This window comes from Zophobas morio, unplaced genomic scaffold (assembly GCF_036711695.1).
Source record: "Zophobas morio isolate AGI-343-1 ecotype UQ-CSIRO unplaced genomic scaffold, CSIRO_AGI_Zmor_V1 ptg000009l, whole genome shotgun sequence".
In the NCBI taxonomy this organism is placed as follows: Eukaryota; Metazoa; Arthropoda; class Insecta; order Coleoptera; family Tenebrionidae; genus Zophobas; species Zophobas morio.
This window is the reverse complement of record NW_026972114.1, coordinates 10,441,760-10,465,425: the sequence shown is the minus strand read 5'-3', so window position 1 is coordinate 10,465,425 and position 23,666 is coordinate 10,441,760. Positions and strand designations below refer to the sequence as shown.

Here is a 23,666-nt window from a genome sequence, read left to right as displayed (position 1 = left end):
TGTGACGTAATTTAGCTCAACAAATTTTGAATTGTCTATTTCAAAATATAACAGAGTAATTTGTTATGTTGAAACTTTAAGCCGCTCCTTTCAAATAGAGCTCGTTGCACTTAAACGATTATCTAATTTGTACGAACATAAAAAAGGATTTGCGTTTCAGTAGGCTTATTTTTGCGTTCTACCCTTTTTGTCCACCCTGCAAGAACCACATTATTAAAGTCAACAATGCAGAGAGAAACCTTTGAAATCGCACATTTTTCACAAGAGAAATTGTGAAAAATGGAAGAACGGTCACGAATGGTTGAATAGAGTAATAACAGGTGGTCCGTCTCGACTCCATGTGTCATCTGTGCTTTGAATACATGGCGTATAATAAACGAAAGTCGATGGTTAAGGGAGTGGAGAGGGTGTGGACGTCCCTTTATTCAAACCCATCCAGACAAAAACTTGAAACGCGTTTAGTAAGCTTCCGTATAAATTGAGTCCTCGTATAGTTATCTGTTGCGAAATTAATTGAGAGCCCTCCTATAGTTGTCTTTGTTGCACCCATTACGAAATTAATTTTCAGCAATTTTCTCGAGTTCATTACAACTTGTGTACTCAATTTCTTCACAGCGATAAACAATTACATTTGGTAGATAGGTAAGAGCGTAATGGCGACAATTAATTGTGACAGGCAGATGTTTCGCCTACGCCATCTGTATTTTCGTCTGCTCTTAGTCGGCGAAGTGAATGCACTTAGGTAACATCGGCTGCACTTTATGTCAAGGGTCGAAGACTAATTAATTCCGCCCCAATTTAACTCCACTTAGACTTAGTTAAATGTCACGGAACTAGCGCCACTTCTATCACAGAAAAACAGAAGGTTAGATTTAATTACTTCACTTGTGCCAATCGAGTTCCGTCGAATTGAGAAAAACGTGATCGCATAATTTTTTGCGTCGCTTGCAATTTAAACAAACTGTTTACCGCAATAAATGTTATTGTTAATAAACAGGACCTTCGACTGGCTTCATTGATAAACAGTGACGTGTAAATATTTGTTGGCCGATTGGAATTAACCTTTTCAATGTCATTGTTATAATATAGCATAAATAATAAGACGCGTTTAAATAAGTAAGGGTAACAACGCCGCGTCGCGAGCTTCGCTCGCCTAAAAGTTTCGCTCCTTTTGGGCGAACTTGTTTGTAAAGCAACAAGGTTGCTAACAATGAATGACGTTAAAAAACAACAATGTCGGCTGCTCACGGTCAAAGACAAATTCGGAAGCGGCAAAAAATTGCACAATCTTCAATATAGTCATTTTAGAAAGTGGGTTTCGCTGATTATTAAGTAACACAACAACAACATCCGTCCTTTCTAGACTTCACCTGCACTCTAATATTAAAGTTTACAATATTCTATTTTAAGCGGGATTAAAATAGCCCCCTGTATGTAGTCTGAAGCTGATAGGCTTATTATTTCGTAACATAATAACCAGTGCACAGTTTATCAACACCGTACATGTGGTATTTATGACTCCACCGAAAGCTGGACATTTTCCAAAAAAAAGTCGGATCGATAAAACTTCCTCATTGCTACGAAATTAACATTTAAATTCAGCTAAAGTGCACATAAAAAAACGAGGTCGCAACCCATATGCATAATGTAATTAATTAATCTTGAAACAATAACCATAATGATGTAATTTCATTTTACTTTCTAATGGTTTTAGGGGATCTTATGCAATGACCTTGAAATTCGCCAACACGATTTTTTCGACCTTGCAACTTCGATACGCGCTTTAATTTTGTCAATGCATGCGAGAAAATGTCGCTGCAAGTCGGTGCAGTAAAACCTACTTTTCCGAGGGTCAATAAACTCCGCTGTTACGGTTTCGCGTGATATACCTGTCAAAGCTTTGCACAAAAATTCAGTTATCTTGTTTAGCGGATAAATTTACACTTGTCGTTGACCCCAGATAATGAAGAAGGCCGCGTACGACAATCGGCTGTCATTGTTAGGGGCGTCTCAAAGCGACGGAAGTCGTTACACCGATAACCCAATTAGGATTTGCATTAAACCCGGCGCCGAATCGCGGTGCTGCGATTGGTTGATTAATAGCCGTTCGCAACGTGGAGATTCCTGACTGGCCGGTTTGATTTATAGGCGGCAAATGCAGTTGCATAAACAGTTTTTACTTTTGGGGAAACCGCAGCTTCCGCTTTATAAGGTCGTAAATTTTGCATTTATCAAGTCGTAAATTTAACGACATCCTTGCGAACTTTCCATTGCAGATTTTTACTTTTGAGATCGTTTAAAATTAGCTCTTTTCTCGACACTTGCAAGATGTAAGCAAAGTTTGTAATAGAATGAGTGCGCGTTTTATGATCGTGTTTGTTTTGGTTCGGTCGGTTTTAACGAAATTTAATTTTGTTCTGTTTGCAACGGCGTCCAGTAAACGGTCGATAGCCTTGAAAGTTCAATCAAACAACGGAACACAGTCAACCCACTAGACCGATTTCCTCTTATTGTATAAAGTGATAAAAGCGATTGAGCGGTGGGCGGAATTAATTCTTCACACTGTCATGGATTCGTAACAGTTTTTAGGAAGCCATTTGTGGTGGATTGGTAGGGCTTCAATTGTGTATGTTTTTATGTTTTTAACCGACTGTGACGTTGCATCTGATAACCAACTCATACTTATAGGAAATAATATGATACTTTGTCATAATTTGTCAAAAATATGTAGTAAACATCTTGTATTTATCTTGTCGTAAATTAATCTTTAACCTACACAAAGAAAATTACATTTATAAAAAAAAAAAAATAAAAGACTGAGACGATGTAAACCAAGAAGTGTGACGAAAAAATCTATGCGTGAAAAATGAACTTCCCATGTTGAAGATAAGTTGTAGATTGTGCACGTAGTGTTCGACCAACTTCATTTATATCTTTCAACGTGGATAAACGACCATTCCATTTGCCCGTTGTGGTCGACAGATGGAAATGCTAGAAGTCGTTTCAAATATTAAGTACATTGGGAATAACATGCACTCTAGAGATTTCTTCCGTACCCATTTCGTTTATATACACAGTTAAGCTCTTAACGACATTTTTGCCAAGCGTTGTTTTTTATTTATGTATATTTTACCATTTTTACGTTTTTCGGCATTTTAAAGCTCGTAAAATAGGAAACTACAAGGCTTCCGTTTCCGTTTATCTCCGGAACTATTGACACGCTATTTTGAAATTTTGGGTGTGTATTATACTTTCAGATTATGCCGAAGATGATAAACATTAACCGAAAGTTATCTACTCATCCTGTCCACAAAATTGATGACGCCATCTCAAAATATTGTAAAATAAACTTTTTGGAAAAATGTCGCAACAACATTTAATTTGATTTCATTAAAATTTTATAAACAATAAAATATGTAACATACAATAAAAAAAAGGCTTCGAGTTGGCGCTGGATGAGTACGCCTACTGCATACAGTGGGAAGTGAGAAAAATAACCGAAAATCCCAGCGCCTCCTAGAGGATAATTTTTGTTGATCGCACTTTTTTACGGTTACGAACTACAATTTCAGAAAATTTTTGCCACCATCAAATATAAAGTTTCCATATCACCTTTGTTGCTCTTATGGATACTATTATATTATCTTCCATTTTTAGATATTTGAACAGAAAAAAAAATCATATATACATAATTGTTTTTTCCATATTACCTATTAAAAAAAAATGGTCGAAAGGTATTTCGGCAGAACTTCCTTTACTCTTGAAGTATAGTCTGAGAAACCTCTATAAAGGGGAATAAACGGGAAAAATATAGATATTGTCACTGTCAGTTTCTTAGTACATTCTTAACTTCGACTGTTTATATTTATACTTCGGAAAAATTCGAGTAATTAACACGTTTAGATTACAAGCATTAGCGATTAAAAGAAAATGAAATTTGATTGTTTTTGTCTCTTCTACGTACAGGAGAGGACTGATTAATTAATTAATCACACTCAGTTTTTTCCAAAAACACTAATAAATTTGAGGAACATTTATTCGACAAAATTGTCAGATGACAGACAAATTTTGATTAACGATTTATCATGTTTCCAAGAATAACAATTTGCAAGATTTAACTGCATTCGGTTTTTGCAGTTTTAAAGTTAAAAATTGAAAATTATTGTTATATATTTTTTTCTTTTTACCAAATATTTAAGTAATATTTAGTAATGTAAATTTTGGAGATGACGTCATTCTATTGTTGGTGGGGATGATTATTCAAATTTTGATTAGCGTTTTGCCATCTACATGATGATCCTAGTAATTTCAGAGATTACCTGTGTAATAAAAATCCAGACAGACGGCAGACAGACAGGGGAAACGTAAAACCTATTTTTCGTACTCTAGGAGTCATGAAACGTCGAAAAAACATTAAAGTAGCTAGTTGTCCAATGGACTCGATTACAATACTTTCGTAGCTTACGCTCAGGAAGTAAAAAGTTGATTGAGCTAAAAGTAAAAATATAAAATTTTCAAAAATAAATTCCCTTTTTATTCTGTTTAACTCGTATATTCAGGACTTAAAAAAAAAAACGAGGGTTACGTAAAAATATTTTATATTACGACCCTTTTAAATGCAGTATTGTAATATGGCGAACGGCTACTTTCATGTTTTCTCGTTATTTCATGGCCCTTAGAGTAGGAAAAATTAGGTCGCCCGTTTCCGTCTGTGTCGATTTTATTAGACAGATTGCTGGACCGATTCTTGTTAAGTTTTATTTGTGTTTTAGGAATTTTACACAGATTGTCTCGGATTCTCTTGGATTCCTTCAGATTTTTTCGGATTCTTTCACATTCTCTCAGATTCTCTGAAATTCTCTGGGTTTCTTGCGGATTTTTCCGTATCTCTTCGACCCTCCCGAAATTTAGTCGGACTCTCTCGTGATTTCGCGTCTTGTCTCGGATTTTCTCATATTCTTTCAATTATTTTCTCCGATTCCTTCGAAATTCTTTCCCATTTTTAGCGTTTTATGAATTCTTTGTATTCTTGCTGTTCTTTAGGTTCCTTAGTTCCTAGATTACTTGTTTTCTCTCGGATTGTCCAGATTTTTATCGGTTTTCTCGAATTCCTCAGATTCTTTCGTTTCTATCAGATAATCTGGGAGTCTCTCGGATTCTTTTCATTCTCTCAGACTCTCATATTCTCTGGATTTCTTTCGCATTCTTCCGAATCTCTCCGATCCTGTCTGAATTTAGCCAGATTCTCTCCTGATTTCCCGAATTCTTTCAGATTCTCTCATATCTCTCGCTTATTTTCCTATTCTTTCCGATTCTCTCTAATTGTTTCAGATTACTTTCGAAATTCTTTTAGTTCTTTGGATTTTTTGTGCTTTATGAGTTCTTTATCTTCCTTCTGTTAGATTTTCTTTAGTTCTCTTGGATACTTTCAGATCCTTTCGGATTCTGTCACATTCTCTCAAATTCCCTCATATTTTTTGGGTTTCTTCCGGATTTTTCCGTGCCTCTGCGACCCTCGTGACTTCTCACGTTGTTTCGGTTTTTCTCATATTCTTCCGCTTATTTTCGGATTTTTGCGGATTTTTTCCAAATTATTTCGAGTTCTTTATGTTCCTTGTGTTGGATTTTCTCTAATTCTTTCGGTTTCTATATACTTATTTCGATTTCTCTCGGGTTCTTTCAGGTTCTTCTGGATTTTTTCACATTCTCTCATATTCTACGACATCCTTTGAGTATCTTCCGGATTTTTCCGTGTCTCTTTGACCCTGGTGATTTCTCATATTGTTTCGGATTTTCTCATATTCTTTCGCTTATTCTCGAATTCTTTCGGATTCTCTCAAATGGTCTTCGATTCATTCGAAATTCTTTCGCTTTTTGATGTTTTTCGAGTTCTTTATATTTTGTGTGTTGGATTTTCTCTGATTCTTTCGGTTTCTATGTAATTGTCTCGGTTTCTCTCGGATTCTTTCAGGTTCTTCTGGATTTTTTCACATTCTCTCAGATTCTACGATATTCTTTGAGTTTCTTCCGGATTTTTCCGTATCTTCGACACTGGTGATTTCTCATATTGTTTCGGATTTTCTCATATTCTTTCGCTTATTCTCGAATTCTTTCGGATTCTCTCAAATGGTCTTCGATTCATTCGAAATTCTTTCGGTTTTTGATGTTTTTCGAGTTCCTTACATTTCTTGTGTTGGATTTTCTCAGATTCTTTCGGTTTCTATGTAATTTTTTCACATTCTCTCAGATTCTCCCATATTCTCTGGATTTTTTTTCGCATTCTTCCGAATCTCTCCGATCCTGTCGGAATTTAGCCAGATTCTCTCCTGATTTCACGGATTCTTTCAGATTCTCTAATATTCTTTCGCTTATTTTAGGATTCTTTCCGATTCTCTCTAATTGTTTCAAATTCCTTTCGAAATTCCTTAGATTCTTTGGATTTTTCTATATTTTTGGGTTCTTTATCTTCCTTCTGTTAGATTTTCTCTGATTCTTTCAGTTTCTATCAGATTGAATCGGATTCTTTCGGATTATTTCACATTCTCCCTGATTCTCTCATATTCTATGGGTTTCTTTCGGATTTTTCCGTATCTCTTCGACCCTCCCGAAATTTAGTCAGACTCTCTCGTGATTTCTCGTATTGTCTCGGATTTTCATATATTCTTTCAATTATTTTCGGATTTTTTCGGATTCTCTCGAATGGTCTTCGATTCCGAAAAATTTGTGTATTCATTCTCACTATTATTATTGGTCGGTGTCCCTGGGAATTTAAATTAGTATTAATGATAGCGTTTTTCATTGTCTGAAAAAGGTGAATCTTGAAATTTGAATGAAGATTAAAGTTGGAGACACCCCAGGGACTTGAGTCTGCTCTCTGTGCTCGCATTTCACAGGTTATTTTTTTTTAAATAATAAGTCTAGAGATCTATTATTACAACAGACCTAAACAGCTTCCCTGAAATTATTTCTTAATCATTTGTATGAGACTAAACTGCCAAAAAAGTACTTGCCAAGATAAGACTAATTTTGACAAATGATATATCTTCTTAGAAAATAAAGGGCGGGTGGGCGGGGCTACAACTTGCTAAGATAAAACTGATTTTGGCAAATGACATCCTCTAAGAAAATAAAGGTCGAGTGGGCGCTACTAGCACTTGCTTAGATAGACTGATTTTTGCAAATGATATATCCTGGTTAGTGTTAGCCCCACTTGTCCACCCTTTGTTTTCTTAGAGGATATATCATTTGCCAAAATAAGTCTATCTTAGCAAGTACATACTAGCCCCACCCACCCACCCTTAATTGTCTTAGAATGTAAGTCATCTGCCAAAATCAGTATTATCTTAGCAGGTGCCAGCCCCGCCCACCCGCCCTTTATTTTCTTAGAGTGTATGTCATCTGCCAAAATCAATCTATCTTAGCAAGTGGCGTTACATACAGATTTTGGATAGTAAATGCCATTTAAATGTTATCAAATAACATATGTACTTCGAACTGGTGGTTTATGAATTCGCCTTGATTTTTTTAACTTGTAGGGGTTATTATAAAAATAAAATTCTCAAGATCAAATTTTATAATATTTATGATGAAGAAGCTGTGGTTGAAATTCTGTCTAATACCCTAGACCAATTTTTATTTTAAGAACAGATGGAACAAAACATGAATTAAAAGCATCCTAGTAAACATTATAAACAAAACAAAATGGGTGTAGCTTAGGATGGTACAAAAAGCATAGGTCCTATGTAATACATACAAGTTTACAGTCAAACTTAAAGTTTAAGAGTGCGATTTTGTTTTATTGCTTGATGTAGAATTTCCATATTTTTTGCTTTAAACCGTACTGATATTGCATTGAACGGTACAAATGGGGGCAATAGAACGGATATTGGCCATAAAGAAAAAAATAAATCATATCCAAACATGTTTATAACCACGATATTGTATCAGTTTGGTCGAGGTTTTGATTTATTTGTTGAGCTGACTGCAAAACGACTGACGCGGTTGTCAATCCTAGTCAAAGGTATAGTCAATTTTACTTATATTTTTAACTTTTGAATTTCAACAGGTCTGATTGTGTTTGAACGATACCTTCTCAGGGTCTTTTCCGTTGTATCCGTTGTATTTTCAATATCGCATCGTAAAGCTTACTGTATCAGGAAATTGGATACAAAATGACTACTGTTTTTTAAGTGGCAAATAACTGAACTTGTCTCGGTATTTCCAAGCCGATGTTGCATTTTTGTGTGAATTAGTTCAGCTCCAAATATACTCAGGTCACGGTCCTCGTCTATTATTGTTTTTAGTCAACGAGGTCTGAAACTGCTAAAATCCTCGTATCCAGCCGCGCAGAATTCCGAATCTCCCCTGCAGAGATGCTAATTTCGTACCCGTCTGCATTTTTCTTGTTTCCTTGTTCGTTTGGACGCCTTCCAAATGCACCGATTTATTTCCAGACTAGAAAAAATGTAATCGCTCGATCTTCTTTTTTCATCTAATAAAACTACTCATGTCCGTCGCTGTAATCGCCGCCAATTTTTCTCGAGTTTCACTTGAATAGCGACAAATAGCCTCTCCACGCACCACATTTAATTAACTGTCTGTGACCTATCGTTATAAATGGCACATTTTGACCGGCAGCGAGAAATTGGCGCTTTTTAGAAATTGTAACAGCGATAGAAGCGAAAGCGTGAATTTCGTAACGCAGAGTGAAATACAGGTAAATGGAGCAAAATTGAAATGTCCGAGTGCTGTCGCCAAGCAAGTTAATTCCGAGTCGAATTAGCCCTCGTCTCTCGGCGTGACATTAAATTGTGTTGACAAAAAACTTAGCAACATCTCCAATTTCTTATCGTGAAATTCTGTTCCAGCTGAACAACATCCTGCCAGAGACTTCAGCCGCCACACACTTGTCAAGCCAAGGATATACCATGGAAGAGAGAAGAGGCAAATATCGACGAGCAAAGATGAGGTAAACAAACCTAATTTCGTTTTTCGCCAGAAAAGTCAATTTAACACTTAACCCAATTGCGCTAATAAATTCGTTAAGTGACGGAACGAATCTTGCGCCCACTGGCCCGAGATAAATCCCACTTTAACGCACATTTTACTAGAAGCGTTATATTTTTAAATGCACTCATTTATAAACGGTTCCAGGCAGAAATTTGGTATTGTTTAGGCAAGTTAGCGATAAAATAGAATTTCGGTTCCAGGTAGATTACAAACTCGCAAAACAGTTAAAGTAATTGTCAGCGATAATGACTGAATTACGAATCATAAATTTGAACAAGCGGTTCGTTTTTTACCCACTAGACAAAATGTCAGTTAACTGTTTACCTTGAAAAATTAACAGTTCAACCGTTAAATCGTTCCCTCAAGCATATCTGAACGGTCATCGTGAACATTGAACGATGAAATTAATTTCTAATTAATCAATACACGTTGATTGTAATCTCATGCTGTCCATATGCGTTAACGAGTAGAGAAGGTGAAGTAGGGAAAGGTGAAAACTATCCTACATTTAATATTTCACGCGTTGACAATTTAGAGATGACAGTGGTGTGAGATCGAGAAAACATCAAAATTTATCTCCATTTTAACGCCAAATCGAGTAATTATTTAACCAACTTAATTAAATTGTGTAGAAAATTGTGCGCCTCTTTTCAAAGTGGCGATATCAAAACGAAATCTTCGCAGAAAGTAAAACAGTAAATCCCAGGGCTTTATCTGCTATCACGTCCCAGTTTCTTGTCACCAGAAACCAGAAGCCATTATGTAAATTAAAAATCGATCTAGCTTTAATCCCAGAAAGTCGTCCGAAGAAGTCTCTCCGACTGATCGCTTACGGTTTTCGTTTCTTAAAATTAATAAAAATGTTTGTTGTAAATAATAAACAAGTCAAGTGTCCTAAATAAACTAACTGTTTTATTATTTTTAGTAGTTGCCAAACCTTTGAAATTGCCAGTAAAGAACACAATTAATTATGAAAGTGTAAATTGTAGCTTGCTAACGGTAAGCATTTGATTAATTGCAAGACGTAATGAAATAACATTTTTAGCTGCTATTTTGCCCAAGAGCTACCATGTAATTAGAAATATTCGTGTCATGCAAACATGTCATAAATGTTAAACTTCAGTATCGATTGAAATAAAAAAGGTATATAATTAAACAAACAGTACGCGATAATTTTTCGTGACGTCATGGTGTGGTCCCTTGACAATAGAATTCAAATTATAAACCTCTTACCAGACTCAGGAGAATTGACTGAAGATCGTTAATTTAAAGTTTATATGGCCATTAAATAACAAGAACGTGAAAACATGTATTACGAATTTACAGGTTTTCAACTGTGGGAGGTTTTCTGATACATCGCAATGAAAAAAATGTCTCAAGGTACACTGCAACATAAAATGTACACGCTGGACAATTTTTGCTACGTTTTTGTTTCGTTGTAAATAACAAAGTAAGAAGGAATATTGCTTTGAGCAAAAACAACAGTAACAATTTCAAAGAAACATTTTCAAGTTTGACTTGAAACACAAAAATAATTACCTGAACACTATTAATTTTTCTGTCGATAAAGCGTAAGTGAGTATGTAGGTTGCTTTATTTCTAGTTAATCTTCAAACCTACCACTGTGTAAATTTCAAAATTAAAAAAATTATTCAGTTACTTTTTGTTACTTTACAATGTTCGTAATTTCAGATTTTATTGTAATTTAACATTGACTTTTACACTCAGTTTACAAACACAATTGTGTTTACAGTTCTTATCGCAAAAGCGTTCAAATTGAATTCTTTACGTAATTTCATAAGAAAATTAAGTAGTGAAGGTAGCTCCTAAGTTGGTCAAAGCTGAACACATTGTTTCAATCTTAGGAGCGGTTTCTTATTTTTTTTAAGTCGAAGCGTTGTTTAAATAATAAAATATAATTGGAGTTTTAGAAAGCAAGTTACTTTGTTATAAATCGACACTAAAAACGAAGGGTTATTATTATCGAGAGAAACGTACTGATTATTCTCTCGACATGTTTTTACAGTTGAAAACAAATACAACTGAACGAATGTTGCGAATATGCATCGCAGCAGTTTTCTTATATTTGTTTATAATATTCCCCATTGTTCTAACAGTACTTTCAGTACAATAATTTTACCTTGTGCTCATGGCCTAATCATTTACAATTTACATCAGTTTTTCCACAATGTGATCCTTATGCGTACATACTTGTGTCTCCTGAGTCATTAGTACTATCAGCAAATCGCGAAAGTTAAAAAATATTAATGAATTTTTAAACTTTTCTTTATCAAGAAATCGAACATTCCGATAAATACCCATAGAAGCTATTAGTCTAATGTCACTTTAATTGGTTATTTTCGCACACAACTAAAAATCCATCACTTTGATTGGATTTCTATTTCAGTAAAATATTTTCACCATTTGTTTTGAAAACAAATTTGATTGTCGTCGACGGTATAATTCAGAAATGATTTTAAACTGGAAAAACTTGAATAATGTATGTATGGAAATCTAAATTTATCTTTTCGTGTATCCAGACTGCAAAACAATTATGTAAATGGTGTCGTTTTCAATTAATTTCTTTATACATTTCTTTGCTTTCCGTTTTTCTTTTGTTTTCAGTTGACATTGGCTGAACAGTTTTTCTGATTCCAACTTACGACATTCATTTGATACGCCACCGAAAAATTGGTGTTATTATTAATCACCAAGAATTAAACATTGAAATTAAAGTTTTTTAAATTTTCTGTGGAGGAAATGTCTTTAGGGTCGTTTAGGACAACATCCAATAACACTGTTTCATTTTGCCTTCATTCAAAATGTTTAATTTTAAGATCTCTAGTAAAACAATTAATGTTTAAATTAATTTATATTTAGTAACAGTAAAGTAGGCAGTATACCGGGTGTCTGGAAAATGGCGGATTAACTCTCCGCTACGCTCTTAACAATCAACTGGTGAATCTGGGAAAATAGTAAACAAATTCCTTACACACATTCATTATCACAATAACTAGTAATAAAACTTTTCGTTAATAATTCTCTCACCCATGACCATGTTTAATTACCATTTCAGTTATAATGTACAAAGATATGGTTGTGTTGTTTTCATAATAATTTGATAAAATTCCGTATGGCAACATTGTTTGCCTGATATAAAGCGAAGGTACAAATCAACAAAAATCGAGTAAGCAGTTAAAAATGTTTGACGTATCAAAAATTGTCAAAGTTTTCAAAACCCTAAGTTTAAAATGTTCGCAGTTAATTTTAGATCCCCTGGGTATTTTCGGATAACTTTTAATAAATTATAAAAAATAAATATGTTTTTCTGAAATAGATCTGGTGTAATTTAGATCGGTAAGATTGGTAGCCATGACGAGAAATGTCAGGTGAATGTCAGTGGCAAATGTCAAATTAAAATTTCTCGTATTTCCGGAGGCGTAAGGACTTTATTAACTTCTTCACAAGAGATTTTAACCAATTTTGACTTAAAAAATTCGCATTGATACGAATTACAGTTGTTGTTGTGAAAATTCGAACCTCAAATATTTCGTGGTTAGTGTCAGACCAACCCATCACCAACCACGACAAAATTCCCCCGATTTAAAAAAATGCAAATTTCAATTAAATTTTGCAAAAAAACGTGCTCGGTAGAAAAAATAGTATAAATTACTCGTTCATAAGGCCATTGTGGCACTCATCCTTTATATAACTCGCGGCTTCGCTGCTCGTCCTATAAACTTGGATTCGTGCCTCAATATTTGTGTTTTAATTTTTATTAGCCCGTGGAGATTTTTTTTGTAAATTCTTTAAAACAATTTTGGGGGACTTTGGTGTTCTGTTCTTGGAAAGTTCTGGCCTGACTTGTTTTTGAGTTAATTTTGGGGCCCCGTTTTTTTTTTTTCGAAAATTTAAAACGATCTTGAGGTCCTAGGTATTCCTGTTTGGAAAGAATTTGACAGTGTTTTGGTGTCTCTGGTGTCTTTTCTTCTTATAAGTTAATTCCATTTTCTAGAGGATACGTGATTTGTTAAAATCAGTCGTATCTTAACAGGTACTAGCTCCAGCTACTCGCCCTCTATTTTCTTAGAGCATATGTCATTTGCCAAAATCAGTCCTAACAGGTAATAGCCCCACCCACCCGCCTTGTCTTTCCTTAGAGGGTATCTCGTTTGCCAAAGTCAGTCTTATCCGAACAGGTACTAACCCCGCCCACCCACCCTCTCTTTTCTTAGAGGGTATGTGATTTGCCAAAACCAGTCTTATCCTATCTAGTAGCTGCTAAGATAAAATTAATTTTGGCACATGACATACCCTCTAAGAAAAGAGAAGGTGGGTGGGCGGGGTTAGTACCTGTTCGGATAAGACTGACTTTGGCAAACGAGATACCCTCTAAGGATCTTATTTGCTAAAAGCAATCTTATCCTAACAGGTACTAGCCCCGCCCGCTCACCCACCTTCTCTTTTCTTAAAAGGTGTCTCATTAGTCAAAATCAGTCTTATCTTAGGAGATACTAGCCCCGCCTACCCGCCCTCTCATCTCATTTGCCAAAATCAGTCTTATCTTGGCAGCTACTAGCTTCACCCACCCACCCTCCCTCCCTCTCTTTTCTAATGGGGTATGTCATTGCCAAAATCAGTTTTACCTTAGTAAATACTGATGATTCACTTTTACAAAAAACGGCAGGAATTTTGAACATCTTCTGTAGTGTTTAGTTGGTTATGCTTTAATGGATTTTTCTTTTATTGATTTTGTTTTTGTTTGTAATTTATAAAAGTCTTATTAAATGTTTTTTTTTTTTGTTTATATTAATTAATGAAAAATAACAGCTTGTTTTATTAATAATGCATAACGATTAATGACTTCTGGTCGTTATGGTTATTGTCCTAAAAAAAAAGGTGGATTTCAGTCACCATCGGTACTAAGAAATAAGAAAGTAAGCCGGAGGTATCACGCATCAGGTCCGTGCAGTGTTGCCAATTTTACTTTTATAAAAGTACGTTTTTTTCGTAATCTACAGCATGAAGAATTGTTTTTATTATTTTTTTGGGACTCCCGAAACCCCCGTATATAACGTCCTGAAGAGTTAATCCGCCATTCTCCAGACACCCGGTATATAGTGGATCTACAGTAGTATAAATCTGTTTTATTTTCATTCCTTCGCTAGATAAGAAAAAAATTGTCATTGTTTTGTATTGGGGTCATTTTAACGATTTTCTAATTTTATATAATACTTCGTAAAACCCGCAAAAACAGTCACTGCGGTTACTAGATTTGTTTTTGTTTTTTTTTTTTAATAGGCGACCTTTCAAACTAAGTGAACCAATTAGAATACTTTTTTCAAATTTATCGTGAACTTACCCTAATTATAATTAATGTTGGTCTATTAGATAATCGTCTCGAAATATTAAGTAATTACTACTTCCGGAGCCTAAGCTAGGGAAGTATTGTAACGACGTCCATCGACGACCAGCTCCTTTAATGCTTTCTCGACGTTTCATGACCCTTAGAGTATGAAAAAAATGGGTCTTCCGTTCCATTTGTCTGTCGTCTGTATCGATATTTATTAGACAGTGAATCTCGGAAACTACTAGACTGATTATTGTCCGGTTATACGGGTATTTTACGAATATGGTGTATATTGTAAAACTATGTCTAATTATCCTCCGCAATAATTTGATAACGAAACTTGGTCCATTAAATTTTACAATTTCTCGCAGAAAATACATAACGGACTTAAGTTTTGTTAAAATAATTTGTTGATTTGTTGAAAGTTAATTACGATATTTCAAAAAAATATTGAAGTCAAGGGACGTGATTTTCGTAGAAGAAATTATCTAATATCTTTGATATTTTCAGACCATATGATGCAGTGACATGATATATAGTGTTGTATTGGTATTCACACCACATGTACTAGGTAATATGTCATTTTTCTTGTGGACATGAAAATAATAGGTTTCAAAGTTACACGTCAGAATGCTTAGAACATGTTTCTATTTTTAAAATGTATTTATAACAAAAATGTGTCATTAATATGAAACAGAAAGAAATGTATTTTATTGCTCTAAAATCAATTTAATGTTGAAATTTTTTATGCGATATTATCTATTGATTTATATTTTGGCGTTGTTTTTCTTAATATATGTAGTCGTCTTTTCACAACAAAAAACTCGAAACATGTTTAAAATGGTACACTTTTGTGGATTTTGCAATTATTCTCCGCCCCTAGAAGTCTGACAACGAATGAAAAATCAACAATTTTTTACAATTGAAATCGGTGCCGTTATAGGTGGGACTTAATCTTCTGCACTCATTTTTACATAATACATATAGTTTTCTTTGAACAATACAATGACTTAAGAACTTTTTTCACATGGTAATTTCTTGTAGAGAAATAAACATTTTCTAATTAAGATCCGCCCCCTGATTCACGACGAATAGAAAAAGATCTTCACAATTGAGATAGGGTGGGTGGGCGGGGTTTATATTTTGGCGTTGTTTTTCTTAATATACGTAGTCGTCTTTCCACAACAATTTCTGAAATCTTGCTCCTTGATGATCAACACACTATATTTTTGTAATCAGTACATAAAAATCTATACCTCCGAATTTTTTTTATTAACTTTTAGACAACTTTTACAAAAGTCCCATTTTTCAATATTCCCCCTTTATGAAAATTTTGACTTTTTCATATCTGAAAATTTTTTGTGAATTTTTAGACAACTTTTCGAAAAGCTCAATTTTTCAGTTGATCTTATGAAAATTTTGACTATTTTTCGACCACATTCAAAAATTACCCATAGAGTTTTTTTAGTAAATTTTGACTTCTATAAGTTACTTTCGGCCACATTTCTTCAAAAACTCTTATAGTTTTTTTAGAAACTCCGAATGAATTAGGGTAATTTTCAAAAAAAAAATTATCTCAAACCAAATATTTCTAAAATCAAGTAACTGGACACTTAATGCACTATATTTTTGAAATCAGTACGTCGAGATCTATATCCCAGATTTTTTTTTTAATTTTAGACAACTTTTCCAAAAGCTCAATTTTTCAATATTCGTCTGCTATGAAAATTTTGACCTTTTTTCAACCACATTCAAAATTTTTTTTTGTGGATACGACATTACTATCGACCTCATTTTTTCAAAAATTCTTACCATTTGTTTAGAATCTCTCAATGATTTACCTAGGGTAATTTTCTGAATTTTTGAAAAAGGAATTTCAAATTTCCTAAAATCTGGCTCCTAGACACAGGATTTAAAAAAAAATTGGTTTCAATCAAACCTAAAATTTCTAAAATCGTGTACTTGACTTTTTAATCCAGTATATTTTTCGAATCAGTACGTCGAGACCTATATCCCAGAATTTTTTGTGAATTTTTCGACAACTTTTTCATGAAAATTTTGACAATTTTTCTTCCAGATTCAAAAGTTACCCAAAGACTTTTTTTGTAAATTTCAGCCTCAAAAAGTTACTTTCAGCCTCATTTTTTCAAAAATTTGATCATTCAATTCCCTAATGAATTAGGGTAATTTTTTGAATTTTGGAAAAAAAACTTTGAAACCAAACATTGCCAAAATCTTGGTCTTGGACCATTAACACACTGTATTTTTCGAATCAATACGTTGAAATCTATATCCCAGAATCTTTTATGAACTCTTCGACAATTTTTTCAAAAGCTCAATTTTTCAATATGAAAATGTTTACCGTTTTTCGAAAAAATTCAAAAATTACTGAAAGAGTTTCTTTAGTGGATTTCATCCTCGAGAAGTTTCTTGCAGCCTAATTTCTTCTAAAACTCCTACACATTTTTCAGAAACTCCGGTAATTGTTAGAAATTTTGAAAAAAATTGGGTTCAAACCGAAAATTTCTAAAATCTTGTACCCAGTATATTTTTCGAATCAGTACGTCGAGATCTATATCCCAGAATTTTTTGTAAATTTTTCGACAATTTTTTCAAAAATTAAATTTTTCAAAATTTTGACGTTTTCTCTTCCAGTTTCAAAAGTTAACCAAAGAAATTTTTTGTAGATTTCAGCCTCAAAAAGTGACTTTTAGCCTACAAGTAGAAATTTAACTTAGTGTAAAATAGAAAGTTAGGTTATGTTTGATTGTAAACGCGTGGTTGACCCTATTAAAACTTAGAGTTGATGTAATTGACTACAATTAGGCTTAATTGCATTCGCATGATTCTGAATGATATTCAGCAGTATATACTGGGAACATTATTTTTGTATACTAAAATTTTATAATGTGATTATGCGAGGTTGGACGGTACAATAACAGAGCTGATGACGATTGTAAAATGATCCGTAGGGACCTGCAGTGAAAATATAGGGGTTGTAGTGGAAACAATGCAGAGCCACAAAAAAAAAACTAAAGATGATATACAAACTTGAAAAAAAAAGATTTAGGTACCTTACCTGTATACAAGATACACATTATAAATCATAGGTAGTACAAAAAAATCTAGTCATTATCTCTAGGAGAAAAAATATGAATCACACTTCTGTACTTATAGTTTATGAATCCGTTTCGATTTTTTTTTACTTTAGGCACCCAAATTTCAGAAAAAAAAAATCAAAATTATATAGGCGCAACATTTTACGCGAAAGTGGATGTGCCTACACTTGATTTGTCAAAATTTTGAAGCTTTAACCACTGCATTAAGTTTTAAAATAGAACGATACAAGGCACAGATGTAATATGAACTTGAACATTCACTTGACGAATAAGTGACACTATGGTGTTAACCTAAATTTTTACCACATTGAATTGTTGCTAAACCCACACCCATGAAATTTTGCAAAGGTTTTAAGGTTATTATAAGCATGGTATATCATTAATCAAAATTTATCTATTTACCTATGTTGCTGAGTAAATTCTACATAAAATGTTCAAAATATTACGGGTCCATACTTGTGGTTTATCAATGCATTAATATTTTTTAGCATTGCATATACAGGGTGACTAAAAATATTAAATAAGCAGATTATGTTATTGATCAAATCTGATTTTCAAATCATTCTTCGAATAGTGTTGTTGTTATATTTTTAATTTATCTCAAAATCAATATTTTGTGACCAACAAATTTAACACGCTGTGATTTTTTTAATTTTGACCAAAAAAAAGCTCCGATTTTTTTTTTTTTTTTGTAATTATTTTAAGCTTCTGAAATTAATTGCTTACAAAATACGCTCCAAAACTAAGCACCTCTTATCTAACAGGAACTATTTTTTGTTTGCTCTAGAATATCTTCTAACGTGTTTTAAATATTTGCATACGAAATTAAACTTCATTCTTTAGTTGCCGAAAGTGATTTTATGTTATAATTTCAAATTACTTCATATAATTTCTTTTTTATCTTTATTGAATTGGAGACTTCTCCTACAATTTTCACGATAAAAAGAAAGTTCCATCTGGTATTTAATGCGCACGGAAGACGGAAGATCAAGATCATAGACCCCTTCGGACTTGATCTATCTGCACATAATAATAAATCATCGCCAGATTTCACATTTATGTTTTTTTCAGTCTAATACGAATTACTTTTCCGCATATCGAAGTATGAGAATTGTAGAAATGTCCAATTATTATTTTATTCTTACTAATATTTGCTCGTTTAAGCGTCGCGAACCCTTGCTATCTATCGATCCACGATAATTTGTTTCCTTATCTCGGCAATCTAGTAGGTTTGCGGCCCCACAGTCAACCTCCAATGCCACAAATAACACTTATCTTTTATTCACAGGGAACTAGCTACCACCTGGATTACGTCACGGTGACCGTCCCCGTGGACGGAGAAGAGCTCACTCTGGACCTAACCCTCAATAAACAGCTCATCCCGAAGGGATTTTTCCGGAAGACTCAGGAAAAAGGCGGCCATAAGGTCGTCAAGCCTGGGCCCGGAGAAATTGATTTGTGCCATTACGGGGGTAAAGTCAGAAATAAACCCGACTCGTGGGTGGCTCTGTCGACGTGCGACGGATTATCGGGGGTGATTTTTGACGGGGAGGAGATGCATTATATCGAGAAGATGGGAGACGAGCATTTTTTGTACAAACATTCGGATCTGGTGGAGAATAATAAAACCTGCGGGTTTCCCGAAACGGTCGAGGATAAGGAGAAGCATAGTCATAATAGGATACTTAGGGTGAGTGGAGGTTTTGGGGAGTTTGTAGGGATATTTGGGAATTTTATTTCGTTTCAGTATAAGAGAGCCGCTGAGCAAAACGAGCTGGTTAGAGGACCCTACAACGCGAACAAAGAATCGAAATACGTAGAATTAGTTTTAGTGGTCGACAATCGGGAGTATAAGGAGTTAGGGGAGAGCACGAGCAAAGTGGAGCGTCATTGCAAAACTATTGCCAACATAATAAACGGGGTAAGTTTTTTATTTTTAGGGTTTGTCAATTCCGTAAAGCGAAACCTGGAATGCAGCGTGCTACAATGTAATTATAGCACAACTTAATTTGTTTGAATTACGGGGTTCCGACGATTACAGTTTTAGTTCGGGCTTCGTTCCAAGAATTGTCACTCTTAACCTTTGGAGGAATTTTTCTTCAGGGGTTCCTTATTTCTGTAACCAGGTTGTCGTGCGGAAATGCGTTAAACTTAAAAAAGTCAAAGAATAATGTAAGGAAAAAACAATATAAATTAAAAAACAAATGAAATTTGTCTGCGTTTTTTATTTGACAAGTAAACATTAAAACTTTTGTCTAGTGGGAGTGGAAACTAATAATAGAAACTAGGATCTGAAACAAGTAAAACAAGCGCTAATCGTAACTTATTTTGTAATCTTATTTGCTATAAAATTTATTTCTCATTTCATGCACCTGACGTGACTTGACTTAAGGTGACCTTACCTGTCCTGACTTCTCTATAATCCCAAATAAACAAATTTTAAACATTTGTGTAAATATATAAAAACTACAAAGTACATTCTTGAAACAATTGTATTTTGTGAATCAAAAATTAATAATTTCCTTTTTTATCTACAAAATTTTTATAGCGAGCTCTTTTGACAAAAATGCAAGAGTTGCTATATTTCAATTATCGATTTTGGAAAAACGGTACGAATTTCCGAAAAAATGACTTCTGGATGTCGAAATCTACAAGAAAATATTTTCAACTAATTTTCGAAAATAGTTGAAAGATGGTGGAAAATGTCAAAAGTGCCAACATTAGTCTTATGTTATCAAATACTAACCCAACCCACCATACTCTATTTTCTTAGAGGGTATGTCATTTGCCAAAATCAGTCTTAAGTCCTAGCCCCACCCACCCCTCCCTCTTCTTATTTTAACGACTAATTTTATTTCTGTTCAATAAAAGAACATTCATTTCATTCAGATCGGATAAAATCATTCACCGAAAAGGAGTCAGGGTGGGTGGGCGGTTCTAGTTTTTGATAAGATAAGACTGATTTTGGCATCCCACTCGAGAGAACATAATTAACCCCGCCCACCCACCCTCTTTTCTTTTTAGTGATTGATTTCATCCGATCCGAACGAAATGAATAATCTTAGACTGAACAGAAATAAAATTAGTCGTTAGAATGGGGGGAGGGGGGTACGTATAGTACTGGGTAAGATAAGACTGATTTTGGAAAATGATATACCTTCCAAGAAAATAGAGAGCGGGTTGACGGAGCTAGTACTTGGTTTAGTAAGGTAAGAGTGATTTTGGCAAATGACATACCCTCTAAGAAAATAGAGGGTGGGTGGGCGGGGTTAGTATTTGATAAGATAAGCATTTTTGTAAATATGTATATATATAAAAACTTCGAAGTACATTCTTGAAGCAATTGTACATATGTATTTTGTGAAACAAAAATTAATAATAATTTTCTTTTTTATCTACAAAATTTTTATTGCCAGGGTTTTTTGACGAAACTGAAAAAAATGCTATTTTTCAATTAGCGATTTTGGAAAAACGGTATGAATTACCGAAAAAAAACGAAGCCGAAAATGACTTCTAGATGTCGAATTCTATGAGAAAATGTATTCAACTAATTTTCGTAAATAGTTGAAAAATGGTTGAAAATATCAAAATTGCCAAAATCACTCTTATCTTATTAAATACTAGCCCAACCCACCATACTCTATTTTCTTAGAGTGTATGTCATTTGCCAATATCAGTCTTAAGTACTAGCCCCATCCACCCCCCTCTTCTCATTTTAACGATTGATTTTATTTCTGTTCAGTATGAGAACATTCATTTCATTCAGATCGGATGAAATCAATCACTGAAAACGAGACAGGGTGGGTGGGCGGGGTTAATTATGTTCTTCGGTCGAGTGGGATGCCAAAATCAGCCTTATCTTATCAAATACTAGCCCCGCCCACCCACCCTCTATTTTCTTAGAGGGTATGCCATTTGCCAAAATCACTCTTATCAAATATTAGCCCCGCCCACTCACCCTCTATTTTCTAATGGTGTGTGTCATTTGCCAAATACAGTCTTATCTTGGCAAGTACTAGCCCCGCCCACCCGCCCTTCCCACCCTCTATTTTCTTAGAGGGTATGCCATTTGCCAAAATCACTCTTATCAAATATTAGCCCCGCCCACTCACCCTCTATTTTCTTATGGTGTGTGTCATTTGCCAAATTCAGTCTTATCTTAGCAAGTACTAGCCCCGCCCACCCGCCCTTTATTTTCTTAAAGGGTATGTCATTTGCCAATATCAGTCTTTAAGTACTAGTCCTACCCACCCCCCTCTTCTCATTTTAACGACTAATTTTATTTCTGTTCAGTATAAGAACATTCATTTCATTCAGATCGGATAAAATCTATCACTGAAAAGGAGACAGGGTGGGTGGTCGGGGCTAATTATGTTCTTTTGTCGAGTGGGATTGGAAACTAATAATAGAATCTAAATACTTAAGATGTGAAAATAGTGAAAAAAGCGCGAATCGTAACTTAAGTATTTTGCCATACTATTTGCTATAAAATTTATTTCTTATTGCATGCACCTGACTTGATTTGACTTAACGTGATTTGACTTGTCCTGACTTCTTTATTGTTCCAAATAAACAAATTTTAAACATTTATGTATATATATTAAAATTTCAAAGTAAATTCTTGAAACGATTATCCATATTTTGTGAAACAAAAATTAATAATAATTTCCTTTTTTTCTACAAAATTTTTATAGCGAGCTTTTTGACAAAACTGTAAGAATTGCTATATTTCAATTAGCGATTTGAAAAAAGGCTACCAATTTCCGAAGAAATGAAACCCAAAATGACTTCTGGATGAAATCTACAAGAAAATGTCTTCAACTAATTTGCGAAAATAGTTGAAAAATGGTCGAAAATCTCAAAACTGCCAAAATCGTCTTATCTTATCAAATACTAGCCCCGCCCGCCCACCCTCTATTTTCTTAGAGTGTATGTTATACAAAAATTTGATATCTAGCGATTTTGACGGAACTTTAAAATTAGCTATATTTCAATTGGCGATTTTGGAAAAATGGTAGGAATTTTGGAAGCCGAAAGTGACTTCTAGTTGAAAAATGGTCGAAAATGTCAGAAGTAAAATTATTTTTGTTTGATTATTTCGGCTTTTCATCATTTCCATAATTTTCATCATTTTTTTGTGTATATATAGATTCTCGTTATCTTCTTCGAGGTCAACGATTGCCTTCCAGTTTTATCAAATTGGCAAATAATTGATTGGTGCAAGTCTAACATATGATATATGTATTTGTGAAAAGTTATGAAAATTAAAATGTGTTATCGTAGACTGTGTATATTATTTATTGTATATTTTCAACAAATCCGGAAGTGTGTTTTTATCTGTGTTGAAATTTGATTGGCATTATATTTATTATTATTAACTGAAAATTGATTTGTGTATTTATTTATTTTACCTCATTTGCTGATGATTACATGTTTAGTTATTTTGATTATGTGTCATTCCACTTACGAAATTTTAAATTAATAAAAACCAAAATAGTTAACTTTTATTTTTGGTTTTACGACAATTTAAATTCCATTCACAATTTAAACATTAACCAATGTCACCATTAACGTCGACAATACACATGATAATGCTGTATAATTTTCATGTTGAAGCAAATGGAAAATTAATTTAATTTTGACGTCGAGCACTCGTGAAAATAAATTATAAAGTAACTCAACCAAAGAGCGTGAAGCTGAAAGCTTCAAATAATGCATTATAAATTTAATTATGTATGTGGCCACTAATTAACTGTTAAATCTGTTTCACTAATATTTATTTAATCAGGTCAGTTGCAGGATGTGATACTGATATGTTAATTCAGGTTACGTTAATCATAATAATAAAATTGCATAGTAGCAATTCATTCTAAATATTTCAGATACGTTTTTAACTAATAACATTATCGAACAATTCTAACCGGTAATTGTAAGACACGAGCAATTTTTTAGAGCTTATTTGATGTAAATTTAACACGTCTGAAAACGGAAAAGGAAACTGCAACAAGTTTTATTAAAATTTCTCAAATTGAACAAATAATATTGTGTTATCTTTGCGCTTTGGTGTATTTCGCAAAAACGCCACATTTCTGGGGAAAACCGACAGAAGACAGCCACGAAATGATAAGGCAGATAGTCGAAAATATGACGAATAGCTAGCTGAAAGATGCACAGATACTACTAGAGTG

General features: G+C 33.9%; 1 protein-coding gene across 1 annotated transcript in view; it reads left to right on the top strand.

Moving 5' to 3' along the window:
* LOC135125857 (disintegrin and metalloproteinase domain-containing protein 19-like) overlaps positions 1-23,666 on the top strand; it is a 56,295-nt gene that overhangs the window by 19,139 nt on the left and 13,490 nt on the right. Inside the window, exons 2-4 of the mRNA XM_064051582.1 lie at positions 8,868-8,968; positions 18,767-19,168; positions 19,226-19,399. Coding sequence (XP_063907652.1) covers positions 8,868-8,968; positions 18,767-19,168; positions 19,226-19,399 — 677 coding nt within the window. The remainder of the gene's footprint in view (positions 1-8,867; positions 8,969-18,766; positions 19,169-19,225; positions 19,400-23,666) is intronic.